This window comes from Henckelia pumila, chromosome 4 (genome assembly GCF_033568475.1).
Source record: "Henckelia pumila isolate YLH828 chromosome 4, ASM3356847v2, whole genome shotgun sequence".
Classification (NCBI taxonomy): Eukaryota; Viridiplantae; Streptophyta; class Magnoliopsida; order Lamiales; family Gesneriaceae; genus Henckelia; species Henckelia pumila.
Genome location: NC_133123.1, coordinates 3,728,545 through 3,745,660, shown reverse-complemented (window position 1 = coordinate 3,745,660; position 17,116 = coordinate 3,728,545). Strand labels below are relative to the sequence as shown.

The 17,116-nt window shown below is 37.8% G+C and overlaps 5 protein-coding genes across 6 annotated transcripts; 3 read left to right on the top strand and 2 right to left on the bottom strand.

The window, feature by feature from the left end:
* The first annotated feature begins 91 nt into the window (after positions 1 to 91).
* On the top strand, positions 92 to 3,922 carry LOC140860333 (uncharacterized). Its single transcript, XM_073263299.1, has 7 exons — positions 92 to 672; positions 1,249 to 1,389; positions 1,486 to 1,851; positions 2,266 to 2,511; positions 2,893 to 2,985; positions 3,160 to 3,360; positions 3,507 to 3,922. Exons 1-7 carry the CDS (start codon positions 331 to 333, stop codon positions 3,720 to 3,722), a joined length of 1,605 nt encoding a protein of 534 aa, XP_073119400.1. The 5' UTR covers positions 92 to 330; the 3' UTR covers positions 3,723 to 3,922.
* Positions 3,923 to 4,039: 117 nt separating this feature from the next.
* Positions 4,040 to 6,168, bottom strand: LOC140860334 (protein FATTY ACID EXPORT 5). Of its 2 annotated transcripts, XR_012143679.1 has the most exons (4): positions 5,855 to 6,168; positions 4,743 to 4,830; positions 4,181 to 4,357; positions 4,040 to 4,116 (listed from the first exon to the last, which is right to left on the bottom strand). XR_012143679.1 is itself a non-coding variant. In XM_073263300.1 (3 exons), the coding sequence occupies exons 1-3, from the start codon at positions 6,051 to 6,053 to the stop codon at positions 4,285 to 4,287; spliced, it is 360 nt and encodes a 119-aa protein (XP_073119401.1). In that variant the 5' UTR covers positions 6,054 to 6,168; the 3' UTR covers positions 4,131 to 4,284. The 2 variants fall into 2 exon arrangements, 1 of the variants encoding a protein (XP_073119401.1); XM_073263300.1 differs by lacking the exon at positions 4,040 to 4,116 and having other exon boundaries at positions 4,131 to 4,357.
* Positions 6,169 to 7,015: 847 nt separating this feature from the next.
* Positions 7,016 to 8,329, top strand: LOC140863950 (uncharacterized). The gene has a single exon (XM_073267765.1). It carries the CDS (start codon positions 7,067 to 7,069, stop codon positions 8,324 to 8,326), a length of 1,260 nt encoding a protein of 419 aa, XP_073123866.1. The 5' UTR covers positions 7,016 to 7,066; the 3' UTR covers positions 8,327 to 8,329.
* Positions 8,330 to 8,429: 100 nt separating this feature from the next.
* On the top strand, positions 8,430 to 10,761 carry LOC140863951 (CRS2-associated factor 2, mitochondrial). Its single transcript, XM_073267766.1, has 6 exons — positions 8,430 to 8,531; positions 8,677 to 9,227; positions 9,436 to 9,563; positions 9,661 to 9,886; positions 9,977 to 10,104; positions 10,397 to 10,761. Exons 2-6 carry the CDS (start codon positions 8,687 to 8,689, stop codon positions 10,472 to 10,474), a joined length of 1,101 nt encoding a protein of 366 aa, XP_073123867.1. The 5' UTR covers positions 8,430 to 8,531; positions 8,677 to 8,686; the 3' UTR covers positions 10,475 to 10,761.
* Positions 10,762 to 11,958: 1,197 nt separating this feature from the next.
* On the bottom strand, positions 11,959 to 17,116 carry LOC140863349 (DEAD-box ATP-dependent RNA helicase 32). Its single transcript, XM_073266713.1, has 8 exons — positions 16,726 to 17,116; positions 16,083 to 16,358; positions 15,058 to 15,381; positions 14,453 to 14,644; positions 14,177 to 14,332; positions 13,594 to 14,018; positions 12,952 to 13,127; positions 11,959 to 12,544 (listed from the first exon to the last, which is right to left on the bottom strand). The coding sequence occupies exons 1-8, from the start codon at positions 17,092 to 17,094 to the stop codon at positions 12,183 to 12,185; spliced, it is 2,280 nt and encodes a 759-aa protein (XP_073122814.1). The 5' UTR covers positions 17,095 to 17,116; the 3' UTR covers positions 11,959 to 12,182.

The following is a 17,116-nucleotide window of genomic DNA, read 5'->3' as shown; positions in this document are numbered from 1 at the left end:
TACAAATTAAATTAGATTTAACGAAAAATAGACACGCAACTTTTGAGATGCTTTTATGACTCCACGATGCACCAAATTCCATGGGACAATTTACTCAAAAAAAAAAAAAAAAAAAAATCCCATCGGACAGTTCACGGCATCCCTCGTAGCTCAACTAAAATCTTCCAAAGACAAGAAGTTAACCCTCGCCATTCACATAAAATCCCAAGTGATCATCTGCCAAGAACACCATTAATTGAAGTCAAATCTTACCCACTAGAGGAGGACTCCGATCCTCGCAACCCCACTCAATCTTTGAATTCCTTGAATCGTCTTTCTGTCTCTTCCGCTATGATACTTTTGTTCAAGATCAGCATGAGAACCCATCATGTATTGATGATATTGTCGACTATTTTAATCATTTCTGGTGTATACACTCGGGAAGCACAAGCCTATAAATCAATCTTTCGTCCTAAAGATTTGTTGCCGCTGCTTCCTAGACAAGTTTCTTGGCCTATTCTAAAATCTCTTAATAACGCGGCGGACCTTTTGCCTGCTTTTGTCGGAGCTGCCACTGCTGGTAACACTCCCCAATTACAGTGGAAAGGTGCTTGCTTTTACAATAACACTGCTTGGTTGGAGTTTCACAACAAAAGTGAGAGTAAATTTGGGGGCGGTACTCTTCATATTAAGGTGATTTGATGCAGCTTAATTGCTTTCTATCCATCGATTTCGTGGGAGTTGGGACTATTGAAGGGACTTTTTGGATTGGGCATTTGGGATTTCTTATTTTATGTTTCGGGTTGGTTTATTTGATTGCTTTGATTTTTTTTTCGAAGGACTTTCATATTATAGGCTGATTTTCTTCAGTTCCTTTTGTTTGACTTATTTACATAGTTTGATTCGTGATTTTAACTATTGAGGAAAATTTCACTGTCTAAGTCGCCAAGGCGGGGCCTTTGTAAATTCTGCTTCATTTGAAACTATTTTTGGTGAAAATCTGGAAAAGTGGCATTCGATTATTCCTTCTACAGATTACTTTAATGTTAACTAGGGTGACGTACAAAGGTAAACCACAATACCTGTTGAAAGTTTCAGTTGCAGCTTAATGCCTTTTTAATGTCCATCTTCTTGTCAATTAGATTCTTTCTTCTTCTTCTTCTTCTTCTTCTTCTTCTTCTTCTTCTTCTTCTTCTTCTTTTTTGAGTCAAGTTAGATTATTTCTTGATCTCGGATAAAAGGGGAAATAACGATTATTTCTTGATTCAGGTAAGCAATGCCCACAGTTGGACATGCATGGATCTTTATATCTTTGCCACTCCTTATCAAGTTACATGGGATTATTACATCTTATCTCGAGAACACACCCTCGAATTCAAAGAGTGGGTATCAGAAGCTGAGTTTGAATATGTGAGTTCAAGTTTATTTTAATCATAACCATACTCCTTTGTTTTAAAGAAAGTATTTTTTTCACACTAAACAAGGATTAATTCCCTTAAAAATCAGGTAAAAAATAGAGGGGTATCGATCTTTCTCATGCAAGCGGGGATGTTAGGAACCCTTCGCGCTCTATGGGAAGTGTTCCCCTTGTTCACCGCCTCCGGTTGGGGGGAGAGTTCTAATATTGCATTTCTTAAAAAGCACATGGATGCTACTTTTGATGAACGCCCCGAACCGTGGGTTACTAACATTACTGTGGAGGATATCCATTCTGGAGATTTCCTTGTATTATCGAAAATCCGAGGTCGGTGGGGTGGTTTTGAGACATTAGAAAAGTGGGTAACTGGATCTTACGCTGGTCATTCTGCGGTCTGCCTGAGGGACTCTGATGGAAAGCTATGGGTTGCAGAATCAGGAAACGAGAATGAGCAGGTGATGATTTAACTGGTGCTGGTATTTTCTAGTCTTAAATTCTTCTGAAATCCAGGACTTTTTGTTGGTTTTGCATGATTTCGCTTATTTCTTCAGATTTGCATTATTTCAGATATATTTCTCTATCTGGCCCGTGAGGAATCCTCATGACTTGCTATCCATAATAAAGAGAGAGACATCGCCTATTGTCTCCTTGTTATGTCGTTGTTTTACGTCTTTAAAGTTAATTTGATGACTGCCGGTCTAATCTAATAGACATAGCCTGCATGGAACATTTGTATATGTTGGTTCTTGATCCTAAGTTATTGAGGGTTGAAAGTTGAAACGGCACTTGGTGTCGACTTGGTGACGCGTAATTTCTTTCTTTGTCTTTTAACATTTATGCCGTTTTAAATTTCAGTTTGCATTTTTTAGGGGGAAGATGTAATTGCTATCTTACCATGGGATGAATGGTGGGAATTTGAACTCACAAAAGATGATGCCAATCCGCATATAGCCTTACTTCCTTTGCATCCAGAACTCCGGGAAAAGTTCAACGAAAGTGCTGCCTGGGAATACGCACGAAGCATGTTGGGAAAACCTTATGGTTATCACAATTTGATATTTAGCTGGATAGACACAATTAGTGGGAATTACCCAGAACCTTTGGATGCTCACCTGGTACTGCTTTTTTGTCCTTTTTGAGAGTTTTTCTTCCATCTCTCCAAATTTTCAGGTTCCAAGATGCTTCAATACAATATAAATCCTTGCGAGAGGTGTTAGATGAAACTTACAAAAAAATGATTAGATGAAGCTTCTAAAAAGAAACAAACAAAGAAAGAAAGACAGCCAGCGTGAACAGATCATATCCCATTGAACTCAATGTCTTACGATCACTGATGCTGCTGGTTGGTTATGCCCCACCATCTATACCTGCAGATATTGCATCCCCTTTCGATTGCTGAGATATTTTTGCTCCTTTATTTAATTTTTTAAGGCCCTTAGAAATGTGAACTATATTTCTGCTTCTTTTTCTTACTTCTTTAGTTGTTATATCCACAGGTGGCTTCTTGTATGACTGTTTGGAGCCAGATGCAACCTTCATACGCCAGTAACTTGTGGACTGAAGCATTGAACAAACGTCTTGGGACTGAGGTTTCATTATACACATATTTTTTTATGAAATATGTAATGCATCAAATATGTAATGCATTTTGAAGGACCTATAAACTTGATCTGGTGGATTGATGGAAATTTTTGGGAATAGTTGCATTGCTACCGAATGAGATTCAATTGGATAGTAAATGTGGTATACTTTTGTCCTTGCAGAACTCATCTCTTTCTGAAATTCTCGTCGAAGTTGAGAGGCGTGGATCATCCTTTGGTGCATTGTTGGCCGTTCCTGAACAAGATGATTGGGTTTATGCAGATGGGAAGTCGACATCATGCGTTGCTTTTGTCTTCGAATTATACAAGGCAGCAGGGCTGTTTGGTAACCTTTCAAGCTCTATTCAAGTCACTGAGTTCACTGTAAGTAAAGATTCTGAAGTATTCCTTCTTCCAGTTTATAGTTGTTTTTCTGTTATTCTCTTGATATTAAAAAGAATCGATAATTCTCCAATTTTTATTAGTTCTTTCAAAGTTCAAACTATGCAATTGACTTTCTGTTTCTGCAGATAAAAGATGCTTACTCTATCAAGTTTTTTGAAAATGATATGAGCCGTTTACCTAAATGGTGTAACGATGGGGACACGGTGAAACTCCCCTTCTGTCAAATTCGAGGAAAGTATCGAATGGAATTACCGGGTTACAACACCATGAAACCTTACCCTCACATGAATGAAAGGTGCCCTTCTATGCCTAAAGATTATTTCAGACCAGCTGGCTGCTGATGGACTATCCCACCTTTAAATCCCGGGCCATATCGTCCGGCGCTGATATACTAGTTGTAGGTTGTGAACCTTATCTTGTATCATTGTATACGTCTTGTATATTTCGGTAACAACATGTAATATTAAAAATATCAAATGCAGATTCAATCATCTGTACTTACTTTCTAGTGAAGTATAATAGAACCATTTTATTATTTATACTTTATTTACGCCAGAGGAAAACAGACACCAAGTGGCATCCACTAGTAATCTGCCAAATTGCCAATTGTGATATTTTTTTTCCAGCTAGAAGAGAAATTTGAGGATCTCGTTCGAGTAAAATAGTAGCAAAGCTGTAGTCCGCGTAGGAAGATTATGACAATTTGGTTAGTGGAATTACACCTCGGCCGGCCAACGCAGCATTCAAACAATTTTAGTAGAGTTTATGAGTGAAGTTCATTTCTGGATCGCGGAGGCAATTCAAGAACTTTAAAACTGTAATTTTGTTTACAACTCAAAAGTAGCTTGTTTTCTGTCTGTAAATATATTGTTGAAAATATATGGTAATAAATTCTCGATGTCATTACTCCTTCTTAGGTGGGATATGGTTCCCACCGGTTGCAATTTTGGAAAGATAAAATCCAGTCATGACAAAGCTGCAAACAAGAAGATACGACAACAAAATCAGTTCATTTAGCGTATAGTTTCCTGATGCAATTGATGAGTACCATGAAAGAAGTTTTAAAGCAAGAAACCAAACAATTCAAAAATCACTGGAAAACCAGAAAAGTTGGACGAACCGTCCCCATCTCCAGTTGATGATTTGACATTAGTTATTGAATAAGTAGACAATGATATAATTTAAGATGATGATTTGACATTAGTGATTGAATAAGTAGACAATGATATAATTTAAGAAACGCTACGCCTAGTGAAATGTTTGAAAATTATAACAGGTTTATGTGAACAATATATGAATCAGTCCAGTCTTCGTTTATGGAAACCAGAAGCATTGGTACATTTTTAAATCTTTTCAGTTACCTGAGACCAGCAACAACACCAGCAGGCATTATCTTGGAAGTTTGCATGTATCGCTGTCCCATGACCCATGTTAGTACGGCAGCAATAACTGTTCAAGGCGATCCCGAATCAAATAAATGTACACATAACTCGCAAGGCACAAACATGGCACCACCCGATTTTAACAGAAAAGGAATGATCTTTTCGTGGTTAGTCATTCTACGTAATGATAAAGAGATTGATGGTAAGAAGAGGTAGTGAGGCCTAAGAATTTTAAGATACGTAAAAAAGGTTATTAAGTTACGTCCACAAGAATAATAGAACTGAACACTTGTTTGGTGGAAACAGATGTTTCGAATGCATAGTTCATTTACACGGTGAAGTTTAGAATTGGATAGGTTCTGCATGTAAACGAGCTCTGATCATTTGCAAGATCATTAATGTGAAATCAATTGTAGAATTTTTTCAGCAATGAAAGATATGGCCCTGGATATTTATTGCCAATACAGAACATCATCTTGATCAACCATTTGAATCGCAACAAGAAATCAGAATAATAAGTCCGTTCCATTTACAACACCGGTGGATGTAAATTGTAAAGTAACAACTCTTCAAGTTGCAAAATCATTTTTGGATCAGTTCAATCATTGCTTCAAATATTTATTCTCTACATGGTTATCCACAAGCTAAATGCTCAATGCCAATAGTTTCCCAAATATCGTACGCATTGCAGCAAGAAATTCAATTACCAAACAACATCACAACAAAAATAATGAGCCCGAATCCCAGAAATCCGGCAGAAGCTAACCCCAACTTTTAGGCGAAATCACTATCAAGGCCAAAAGTTGACATAAAATATTGTCGATATAATTCTGTTTTTAATCTCTAATGTCTAGTAATTGAGTCTAAACGAGAGGTGGAAAATTCACAACATAGAGATAGATAATTCGTTTCATTGTAATTTGCAGAGGACACAAGCTCTACAGATCCGACTCAGATTCATCAAGAACTTGTTCATGCACACAAATCTAAACACCGTGGTAACTGGTAAAACGATAGTAATTCCTGTATGTGTGTACACCGACAATCAAAGGAACTGTAAATCCGTAAAAAAAAAAAAAATTCAAGCATACCCGTTTGAAGAATCAATGCGAAGTAAGAATTTTTGCGCTTATGGAATGCTTGGAGACTGAGGTAACCAGCGAGAATAAGAAACAACCCAGTCCCACAGCCCCCAGCCAGCGACGCTACGCTGCCTTTTTTGGCATATCCGAAGACGCCACCACACACTAGAAGCAGCCCATATGGGATCGTGAAGCAAAAGTCATGCATTTCCGAATCTGGATCTTTGGAGACTGGTATGTAATTTGGGTGCGAAGCTCAAAAGGAAATGGCGATTGGCGTCTTGGTTCGACGGGCTTCTGCTGGTCAAACTTCCGGAGGTTAATTTTGTAAATAAGAAATGTAAGCGTGACCACCACACCCCTCACATCAGGTTTATTTTATTAAGGGGTTAATAATAATAATAAATAAATTACAGGTAAATAATTATCGACACGACGCTCGTAGCACTAGAAAACAAAGGTAGTAATAAATTGGAAGATGCTTTCACCAAAAAAAATAATAATAAATGGTTTTGGGCAATCATGATTGACATTTATATAAATAATGAATTGACGTGATGTTCATTTATTGAAGGTATAATATGTATTAATTGTTGTTCATGTAGATATTTACGGTGGTTGTTCGAGATAACAAAATTTATCTCAATTTAATCATTAACATTAACATAAACAAATAAAGAAAAAAAGTAGATTAAAACCTTCTCAAAAGTGCTGATGTTACATTTTTTGAGTTAAAATTCTAGGATAAAATAAATTCTCAATGTAATATATCTATTTACCAAGCTCGCTAATTGCCGGGGAAAATTGCTAGGTCATTTTTTAAAATACAAACTAAAAAAACAATATTTTAATACACATGATTAGTTTGGTTAGGTTTTTTAACATTCCTACTACATACAAATTACAAACTAAATCATATACAATTATAATATGTAGGAATTTATTTTTATCTATAGTTAAATTTAGTGTTATTTCTCAAGAATAAAAGTTATTTCATATTTTCTTTCCAAAAAAAAAGTTATTTCATATTTATAGCTAGATACTTCATAGTAGAAGCACTCCTAGCTTTTCAAACACAAAATTTTCAAATAAAGCAGACAAATGCTTCCTAAAAACTCTTTCAAATGCTACTTAAAACATTGCATAATCGATATTATATCAATTTTTTTTTTGGGTTTAAATATACAATTAATAATTAGAGGAAAATCAGTAATCAGATCAATGATACACTGCAACCTTCAGCTCATGCCGCTCGGTTCTGTGATACGAATCGGATCACAACATGTAACCTCGCCATTCAACTATATTCTTAACCCACTGAAAAACCAAATCCTTAAATTCCCCAAAACCAATTTGCGATTTCTGCAAATGGTGCATCAATCCGGGTTAATGAAGAGATCCACTTGCCCTTCATGCTCCAAACCCACCATTGTTTGCCTCTGCGACACAATGAAGACCCCTGCTCTCCATAATTCCGTCGCCGTCACCATTCTCCAGCACAGTCTTGAGAAGAAGCACCCCTTGAATTCCGCAAGAATCGCCACCCTGGGGTTGCGAAATGTGGATGTTGTCACCGTGTCTGATGTCAACTTCCAGGCCCGGTTCTTTATTCGGTTGCTGGACTCTGGTGGAGAGATGGATCGGATTGAGACGGATGGAAGCTGCAATGTGTTTGATGAAATGTCAAGTGAAGGGGATACTAATGGCTGTGTTGATGAGTCTGTTATGGATGGACAAGTTAGGGAAAGAGACTACTTTGATGGTGCCAAAATACGTGAAATTTGCAAGGATGATACAATATTACCGATGAGGAGTTCTCGACAGGATGTCTTGGGTGGGAACAGTAAAGAAGATGCACCTAACGAGGATATAGCAGCTTTCCAAGATAGTAAATTTTCTGAAATCAATTTCACCATTGAAAAATATGGAGCTATTATGTCCTTTGATCAAAGTTGGGCAGCAACAAGCAAATGGAGGAAAGTGGATTTTGATCAACTGTTGCACTCTGATGTAGCTGTTGATGATTTAAGAAAAGGGTTCGTCGTGAAAAAGCTTCAAAGCAAGCCAGTGGTTGGGAGCGACGAATACGAAGAGCTTGAAGAATTTGACTTTACTGTTCCTCCAGGATCAGTTCTTTTATTTCCAAGTGAAGAATCATTAGGCATTGAAGCTTTAACTGTTGATGTCAAGAATTTAATTGTGTTGGATGGAACTTGGGCCAAGGCAAAGAGAATGTACAAGGAGAATCCTTGGCTGAAGTTCTTGCCACACATAAGGTTGGATATAAACGAGTTGAGCTTATATGCAGAAGTGAGGCATCAGCCAAAGGCCGAATTTTTGTCCACTATTGAAAGTATCGTGTATGCATTGAAAGGTGTGGGAGAAGAGCCCGATGGATTGGATGGTCTTTTAGATGTTTTTCGATCCATGGTCGGACATCAAAGGCGTTGCAAAGATGAGAGATTGAGCAACGGTTCTTGAGAGATTGAGCAACATTTCTTGAGCTGCATTCCGATTCTATGCCCGTACCCTTTTCTTGCATGCTCTGTCACAAGAAAGCAAAGAGCTAACAAAAGTGAACAACCACTCGAAAGAGATTATTGAAATATGACACCTACATTTGTTAGTTCTTTTGATTCTGCTCCCAAATGTAACTATTGATCGATCCACCCGCTTCAATTGTAATGTGACTTGTGCAATTATATAATTATAATCTATTACAAAAATTTCAAAAACAAATTTACGAATAAAGTATTTTTTTTTAGTAACTCAAGTATTTTTATGTAACGTGTGATTCTACCCCCGTTCATTTCTGCCTCCAAAACCCCCAGCGTATGTCAAATGCTGAAGCTCCTTTCATGGCGTCGCTCAATCTTCCGACAACCTTCAAACCCTAGATTATCTACTGAATTACGCCCATCGTCCATCTTCTTCATCGCTTGTTTTCTGTGCCACAAGGAAGGAATTTACGACCCGCCATTTTCACGGGCCACAACACAACCGCCCGAAAAGAAAAGCAAATCAAGTACTTCCCTCGGCAAAAATCAACCCCAAAAAAGAACCAAAAAGACGAGCTCTGAAAATGCGAACAAGTTTCCGGTGAAGTCCGAGTTGGCCTTTGATTTTATGTATTCTTATTCCGAGAACAGCCCGGATGTTCAGCCCATTGGCTTCCGTGAACCTCCGCGTTTCTCACCGTTTGGACCGGGTCGGATAGATCGTAAATGGACCGGTATTTGTGCTCCGCTTGACCATAAGCCGGATTTCGAGAAGTTGAAGGAGGAACGTGAAAGAGTTCTCGGCGAGAGGCTTTCAGAGCAGGAAATAACGGAGCTTGTGGAGAAGTATAGCCACACTGATTGCTCGCGCCAAATCAATTTGGGTAAGTCCCCGTTTCATGACTATTTTGTTTGTGACCAGGATTATTCTTGTGTGAGAACCAAGAACCATGTTGTTTTCGTTTTTCCATCAATTTTTTTGGGGCCACCTGAGAATTTTGAAAGTGTTTTGACATGCACAAGTGACAAGACTGATACGAATCATTTCTACTTCACATTAATCTTTTGGCAAAATAATTCCGATCGTGCTAGGAAAAGGAGGAGTTACTCACAACATGCTTGAAGACATCCACAACCACTGGAAAAGGGCAGAAGCAGTGAGATTAAAGTGCTTGGGAGTGCCAACACTTGATATGGACAATGTTTGCTTCCATCTTGAGGTTTAAGAAATCCTGCTTCCTATGTCTGAAATATTGAAGTTTTTTTATTCAATTTCCACAGCGTGTAAGCTGATGAGAATTTCAGTGTGTTTCGTAGGACAAATCTGGAGGGAAAATTATCTACCGCCACATAAATATCCTCCTCCTATATCGTGGGCGTAACTATGAATTCACAAAACGGCCACAAATTCCTCTAATGTTGTGGAAGCCTTATGCACCAATTTATCCAAAGCTCGTTAAGAATGTCGCTGATGGTTTGACTTTTGAAGAAACCAAGGAGATGCGGAACCAAGGGCTTACTTCTCCCCCTTTGATGAAACTATGTAAATGGATTTGGTGTTTTTGTTCAAGTAAATATCTCAGATATTGTTGATTTGTAGGTGGAGACTGTTAATCAATGTCTTGTTCTGCAGCTAGGAATGGTGTGTATGTTAATGTAGTGGATAGAGTACGAGCAGCATTTGAGAATGAGGAAGTAGTGAGGCTCGATTGTACTCACATGGGTGCCAGCGACTGTAAAAAGATTGGTGTCAAATTAAGAGTACGTGGCCCTTTCCTTTATAGCAGTTGGCTTTTGCACTTTCTTTCTACCATCTTTGGATCTTAACTTGAAATTGCTATTCTTCACAGCAACTGGTTCATAGAGCTAAGATTTCTGCATCATTTAAAAAATTCTTTTGGGATTAGTTATACCATGAATAATAAATTTAAGATAGAGTGAGAGACATTCGGGCTATTTGCATGTCTAGTCTTGATATTTCTTCTAAATTCATTCACATACCATAAAGGCCAGTTGTGATCGACTGCTTCTTCTTTTCTGTTCTGTTGTGCAGGATCTGGTTCCTTGTGTCCCTATCCTTTTCAAAGATGAACAGATTATCCTCTGGAGGGGAAACAAAGAGAGGGAATAGAACTCCTGATTACCCATGAGATTTCAAACAACACAAGCATTATATGTCAATTTTGATCTCCTTTCCCTGAAAAATTTGCCTCCGAACTTTTAAACTTGGTTGCATTGTTATCCCCAGAATGGCCAGTAGGAATGTTTTCCATTTATTAGAGAATTTGTTAGAGTACACTTGCATAAGGATAGTGTTTTAGTACAAAATTCAAGGGTCCAAAATTGATTTGGACAAATGAAATCCGTAAATTTTCTTGGATATCACATGACTAAATTAAAACTGGACCCTTGGATTTGGAAACGTTGAGCATCTCAGTTTGGTTCTACATACTTGATTACATCTTATATTTATGAGAACTGAAAATGTAGTCTTGTTGAGTAATGCATTTAGGGTGTGTTTACTTAGCTTGATAACGATAGGATAAGCTTATTAATTCAATTTAATCCATTGTTTACTTTAAAAAAAAATTAAATCTCTCAAATCTTAAGGCCCGTCATTTAACCCTAATTCATGAGATTAGACATCCTTAATTACATAAGGGATAACACATCCTAACCAATATTTGTGGAAAAAAATAAACATAAATCCTAATCTACCCTCCTTCAATTCTTTTGTTTTCCTCCCAATTTCTTTCCGTCTCTCTCTTTTTTATAACTCGATTAATCAATTTTATTATTTTTGAAAAATACATATTTTTATACCTAATAATTTTGATAGATGAATATCTCCGTGTGAATTAATAATAATTTAGTTCAAAAATAACTCAATCCAAATTATATGATACAAAATTAAGCATAAGATTGTATATCATAAGTGGAGGGTAAAACTGTCATTCATCCTTCAATCATCATTTCAATTTCAAAATTAATAACTCGAAGTAAACATGTTATTGTTTATCCATAATTATTCTAAATCCTTCACAATCATTTTAATAATCCTAATATGATTTATCCATGTGTAATCTCGTCTCAGTAATTAAACGCAGCCTTATGAAATATATTTCATTCGCGTATATGTAAGCATGGAATAGTTGGTTTTGAGTGAATTTCCTTTTGCCTCAACGTTGAGAAATGCCGTCGCACCTTTAACGCCATGGACAGAACCGCGAAATGGCTTCCAGCAATAATTTGGTTAGCAGGCCATCAATGAAACCTACCTCCATTACTTTGCTTTGTTCACATAAGACACACATTGAACGAGCTACAAGTTCTTGCAGTTTAGCGTATTAAATCTTGGTTTTTCAATGTACGCACGCTTACGGGACTCAAAACTAGTTTTGAGAAAAGAAATAGGATTCATGAACTCGAAAACTACCACAGTAACTCATTTAAATTGATTTTGCTGCACCGACGCTTTTCAAGTGGAAGCACGTTGCGTCTAGTCCTTGAAATTGGAAATAAAACGCCGATCGAAATATACAAGCATCAAATACTTGTGCTGCAACTAATTTCCCTATTCCCTCTTTTGGACAAATGCCGCAACTACATCTTGAATAAACCAATCCAGTAACTTTAGATAGATACTTCCATCACGGCCATCAACTTTAGATATAACTGCCATTTTTTGGTTGGTTGATATTAAAGAGACGGGAAGATCTACATCTATAAATATAATTGGCTACACTAGATTCTTAAGAGCCAATAATGCAATTTTTTTCCCTGCTGCGGAAACAAAAAGCAGCAACGTTCGAGGCCATAATCTGATATAAGACGAGGGTTTAAGGATGCATCGATCTCAACACTTTCAGTGCCAATTCCTCTTGCTCTGCAAGAGTAATGGAGTCGGTACTCATGCTAGTATTCGTTTTGCCTTGCCTCATCTCACCATCTTCACTATCGTGGAGATAGATCTTCAACTTTTTATGTGCTCTACCAGTGGGTGTCTCTTTGTGTGGACCAGAGAGATCATCCTCATCCTCATCCTCACTCTCACTCTCACCCTCACCATTCTCATCTCTACGCCTCTTCAACTTCATCTTTTGCTTGATTCGCTTTTCTCTTAAACGTTGGCGGTAAGCAGCTTTGTCTTCCTTGTCTACCTCAGTCACCTCCTCTCGCAGCTTGGTGTATCTTTGATTTACTGCAAGATAGGACAGGCAAAACTATGAGGCAACTCTTCAATCGTTTATTATGATTCAGTGGCAGCTCAACTTGAATGACACACACTAACTATAAGAAGATGCTTCGCATACGGGTATATTAGACATAATTTTTTTTTTCAATGTTTTTCATTTGAAAAATGGCCAGTGTTTAACTTCAAGCACAATGGAGAAGGATACACAATCGCTGAGACCTGCTAGTTTGGAACTAGTGTTTGTCCGATAATTAGGATGACAATTTGAAATAGGACAACTAGACTGGATAAGGCCTCAAGTGCCCATGAGCTTAATTTCTACTTGGACGTTTTAAAAATTCCACAGAAAATAGCCACAACTGCTAGCATTTGATGATAGAATTATGGGGCAAATCCATAGCATTAAAGTTTACCTGTGTCCTTATCCAGCCTATTGGAATCAGACCATGTCTGGGTATTGCCTAGTTTTGTAGGAGAGGTTGAAGTATCACTATCACAATCACCATCATCATCAAATACAACCCGTTTGCCTGCTGGTCTATCCACATTGATCTTCAGCTTCTTATTCTTTAATACCCTAGTGGCAGGACTGCAAAATTAAACAGCTTAGATTAAGGGGGGGGAAAAAAGATAACCAGATCATCTGAAGATGGTGATCATCTCAGAGTCGCTGCATACAATGGGCAAGAACAAATATTGCATTATCAGCAATGGACAATGGGCAAGAACAAATATTGCATTATCAGCAATGGACACAAAGTAATTGAGCACTCATTTTTCAGAAGGTAAATTAACCCACAGTGGAAACGAAGACCCCTCACTGCAGCTTTTTTCCAAATATATAATAATACAAAATGTAGATAAAGACCTATCTGACACCAAAATTTTGTCAGCAAACAAAATGATTTTGTGATAAATTTCTCAGTTCTATGCAAGTGGAGCCTTTTCCAAATTCTGGGATGCCCATAATCAAGTCCTTTCCTTAACAGAAGTTTGGAAAAAGAGGTAACGTTCAGAAATATAAATATACAAAAAAAGTTAAGAGCGGAATGTACCCGTCATCTCTAATATCGGGAGTATTATCTTCTCCAAAATGCCGAGTGGCCATCTTCAAACTAAGGCCATCTTCAGTATGCAATTCTACTTCATCCAATATACCAGTGCCGGCAGTTTCTTCTGACCGTTCGAATCCGTTCTCAGTAGCATTGGTTTCAGGAGCAAGGGTCAATTCTTCCGACACTTTTTTGTCCTTAGATTTTGTTTTCAGGAAACGGATCTTTGGGGTCATGGGGAGACCTAGTGATGCTGAGAATTCATCTATCGGAAGTTTAGCAACATCAAAAATCTCCTTATCACGCTGCTTATGGATAGACCTCAAATATGTTACAAAGGATCTCTGAGCCAGATATTGCAGATCAGGGTATTTGACTAATAATGCTTTTAACAATCCTGAAACAGGTTGCAACCTTTTGGTATTTGCCTGCGAAGGATCATTATCAATTAGTAATATTAACATGCAATTTTTCCAATAATTAAAAATGCTCGATATTACCTGACAGTGGTTAAAAACCAAGTATCTGTGGGGTCAATAAAAAGAAATAATGAAATACTAGGAAAACTAAACAGAAAAGAACAGACCTTAATAAATCGAATAGGTATCTTTTTCTCTTGTAACTTTTCAAGCATCTTTGTTTCTGAGGGTGTAAGGAATAAGATGGATCTCCCACCAGAAAGGTAACGGGCAGTGCGCCCCACTCTGTGTATGTAAGAAGCAACATCTTCAGGGCAATCTACCTAGAAGTGCAAGGGCAATCAAACCAATACAAAGTTTATGTAGTATGTTTCCAAGTGATATTTCATTTTATGTCACTAGTCAAAGTTGGGAACTAAATTAGGATAGAAACAGAAACCAACCTGGACAACCCAATCGACAGCTTTATTAAAATCAAGTCCTCTAGAAGCCACATCAGTGGAAAAAAGAACAGAATTCTTTTCACAGAATTGTGCATATATTCCCATGCGTCTCTCCAGCTTCATCCTTCCATGGAGACATTTCAGAGGCATTCCGGGACGAAGTTTCTTGAATGCTTCAAACACAAATTTTACCTGTGGAATGCACCAATATCCAGATAAGCAAAGTTGTCAAGAACAATAATTTCATAATAAAAAGGAAAGGAAAAACAAATAAAAATAGAAAATATGTGTTTCATCACAGAGTTGGCCTGTGTTCGCATCCTTGATACTGAATCACACCATTTCAGGAACCCTAAGTACATAAACAACATACAGAATTGAATGACCACAAACGCTAAAAGTTTAAAACAATGTTCAGATACAAACATTCCTCTTATCAGTCACAGTCATAGACCTAAAAAGAACCTGTACATAAGGCATTGGATAAAAATGAACCTTTGACTTACAGGAAATTATATTTTAAAAAAAATTAAAGATACAGTGGGACAATTGGCAGATGAGACATCTTGATCAATACTAGCTCTTAACAGTCCATGCAGCATTACCTGCTTGCAGCTCGAAATAAAGACCAGTATCCTTGAACCGAGATGTGCCTTTATAAAACTCCATAACATGTCAAGCTTTTGGTCCAGAGGGACAACCATAGCTGTCTGCTGTAAACGATTTGGCGTAGCAGTTTCAGACTCCTCATGCACGCTAAGGTACTCTGGATCTTTCAGACTGAGTCTTGCAAGATCTTGAACAGACTTTGTTTGGGTTGCAGAAAATAATAATGTTTGTCTCTTTTTTGGTAATTGAGATATTATAGCATTAACTTCTTTCTTAAAACCAACATCAAGAATCCGGTCTGCTTCATCAAGAACCAACACCTGTTTCCAAGCCAGAAATCTAAAATCAAGTCAATTAAACTGTCTTCTTATCGCATCTAAGAGCAGTCACACAGAGAGTGAATAAACCAGCGGAATCTCCAGATATAACACATCTAGGAACCTAGTGTGAGGGGATGCTGGACGTTCCATTAAAAGATACTCAATTATTTTTAGTGGCCTCTTTATTGTGAATATAACTGACTAAAGTACAGATGACATTGTCCATGACAAATAGGCATTAAGTGGTTACACAAGTCATAAGCATGATAAATTATATAAAAGTATGACCGCAATTCTCCATGCTAAGAAACTTGACCTACAATGCTCAGGCTGAAAGGAAACACACAAGCAACGTACGAGTAAACCATAACCAACCAAATTAAATAAATAAACAAAATAGTAAAAAAGAAAGCTGCTAATGGCACACAAGAACAGGCAAGGGCAACTGCACGCAAAAATTGAGGATGACAATAGAAGCATGATCGATTGCCTACGTGACAATTAATCACATATAAGAAATACTGTCTTATTCTACATCGTGAACATTTGTCACAGTCAAACACAATTACACAATGCAAGAGGCCAAAAACATGATTATACTACTAATAAAATAACTATGTTATGCATGATATATGTATCAATTATCAGCCAAGAAGGACTATAATACACAAATGATGAAGCAAAATTGCCCAAACGAAGACCTGAAGTTGTGAACAGTCAAAATTTAGGGTTTCATCCATGTGCTGAAGGAGTCGACCTGGAGTACAAACCAAAATGTTCAGCTCATTTACACACTCTTTCTCTGTGTCAACATCCTTGCGACCACCGATTAAAAGTCCAGCACTGAAGCCATGGTGCCTCCCCACAGATTTAAATACTTCAAAAAGCTGACCTGCTAATTCTCTAGTGGGAGACATGATTATGCATCCAACCCCATCCTCTGGACCCCATCTATCTCTGTATAACTTCTCTAAAACCTGCATGACAAGAAAACATTGCGATCACGAATCTACTTCCGTACTTCATACAAACCGCATTTAGTGAGACATACAAGAAAAGTTCCCAAAACATTTCCAAAATCATAGGTAACAGAATTCGACCTGAACACAGTATCGTCCAATATATTACTAACACGAATTCCATTTCCTGATCCCTCCACAAGTTTTAGTACTCGACACGACAAAAGTACAGAGCAGTCAAAAGTCATTGACCAAGCTACAAACCCGTAAGACTTCAATTCCAAACAAAAGCCTTTTAATTATCATTTTCAGACAAAACCATCGAAAACAGACACGGTGCCACCACTGAAGTACAAGAATATCAGCAATATCATCTAAAGCTCACCGGGATAACAAAAGCCAAAGTCTTCCCAGACCCCGTTTTAGCAGCCCCAAGGATGTCACGGCCGCAAAGCGAGTGTGGGAGCGAGGCCCTCTGAATGTCAGTCATTTTTGAATACTTGGATTGCGTCAATCCATCTCTGGTTTTCTTCGATATAGGCAGTTGAGTAAATTTCTCAGCCCCGGAATAGGGAGAAAAGGAACCGTCAGGGAGCCTCCCAATTCGACCTTTTTCCGGTGGACGAGGCTGGGAGAGTGGATTGGTGCCGGAATCAGGCTTACCCGAATCGATCCATGAATTGAGTAGCTCGATTTCATTGACCTCGGATAACCGATTCTGCACTTTGAACTTGTTGGTTTTGGGTTTTCTCATTATTTCGACGGTGGTTAGGCGT

What these genes read in the sequence shown, in the direction of transcription:
- LOC140863951 (XM_073267766.1), top strand. Translation starts at nt 8,687, where the DNA reads ATGCTGAAGCTCCTTTCATGGCGTCGCTCAATCTTCCGACAACCTTCA. An exon ending in ATGTTTGCTTCCATCTTGAG is followed by an intron (nt 9,564 to 9,660) that starts GTTTAAGAAATC and finishes TGTGTTTCGTAG; the next exon opens with GACAAATCTGGAGGGAAAAT. An exon ending in AGATTGGTGTCAAATTAAGA is followed by an intron (nt 10,105 to 10,396) that starts GTACGTGGCCCT and finishes TCTGTTGTGCAG; the next exon opens with GATCTGGTTCCTTGTGTCCC.
- LOC140860334 (XM_073263300.1), bottom strand. Translation starts at nt 6,053, where the DNA reads ATGCATGACTTTTGCTTCACGATCCCATATGGGCTGCTTCTAGTGTGT. An exon ending in CGCATTGATTCTTCAAACGG is followed by an intron (nt 4,831 to 5,854) that starts GTATGCTTGAAT and finishes CGCCTTGAACAG; the next exon opens with TTATTGCTGCCGTACTAACA. An exon ending in GGTGTTGTTGCTGGTCTCAG is followed by an intron (nt 4,358 to 4,742) that starts GTAACTGAAAAG and finishes TCTTGTTTGCAG; the next exon opens with CTTTGTCATGACTGGATTTT.
- LOC140863950 (XM_073267765.1), top strand. Translation starts at nt 7,067, where the DNA reads ATGATACACTGCAACCTTCAGCTCATGCCGCTCGGTTCTGTGATACGA.
- LOC140863349 (XM_073266713.1), bottom strand. Translation starts at nt 17,094, where the DNA reads ATGAGAAAACCCAAAACCAACAAGTTCAAAGTGCAGAATCGGTTATCC. An exon ending in TTATTTCGAGCTGCAAGCAG is followed by an intron (nt 14,645 to 15,057) that starts GTAATGCTGCAT and finishes TGCATTCCACAG; the next exon opens with GTAAAATTTGTGTTTGAAGC. An exon ending in TACCTATTCGATTTATTAAG is followed by an intron (nt 14,019 to 14,176) that starts GTCTGTTCTTTT and finishes GATCCTTCGCAG; the next exon opens with GCAAATACCAAAAGGTTGCA.
- LOC140860333 (XM_073263299.1), top strand. Translation starts at nt 331, where the DNA reads ATGATACTTTTGTTCAAGATCAGCATGAGAACCCATCATGTATTGATG. An exon ending in GCGGTACTCTTCATATTAAG is followed by an intron (nt 673 to 1,248) that starts GTGATTTGATGC and finishes TTCTTGATTCAG; the next exon opens with GTAAGCAATGCCCACAGTTG. An exon ending in ACAAACGTCTTGGGACTGAG is followed by an intron (nt 2,986 to 3,159) that starts GTTTCATTATAC and finishes TTGTCCTTGCAG; the next exon opens with AACTCATCTCTTTCTGAAAT.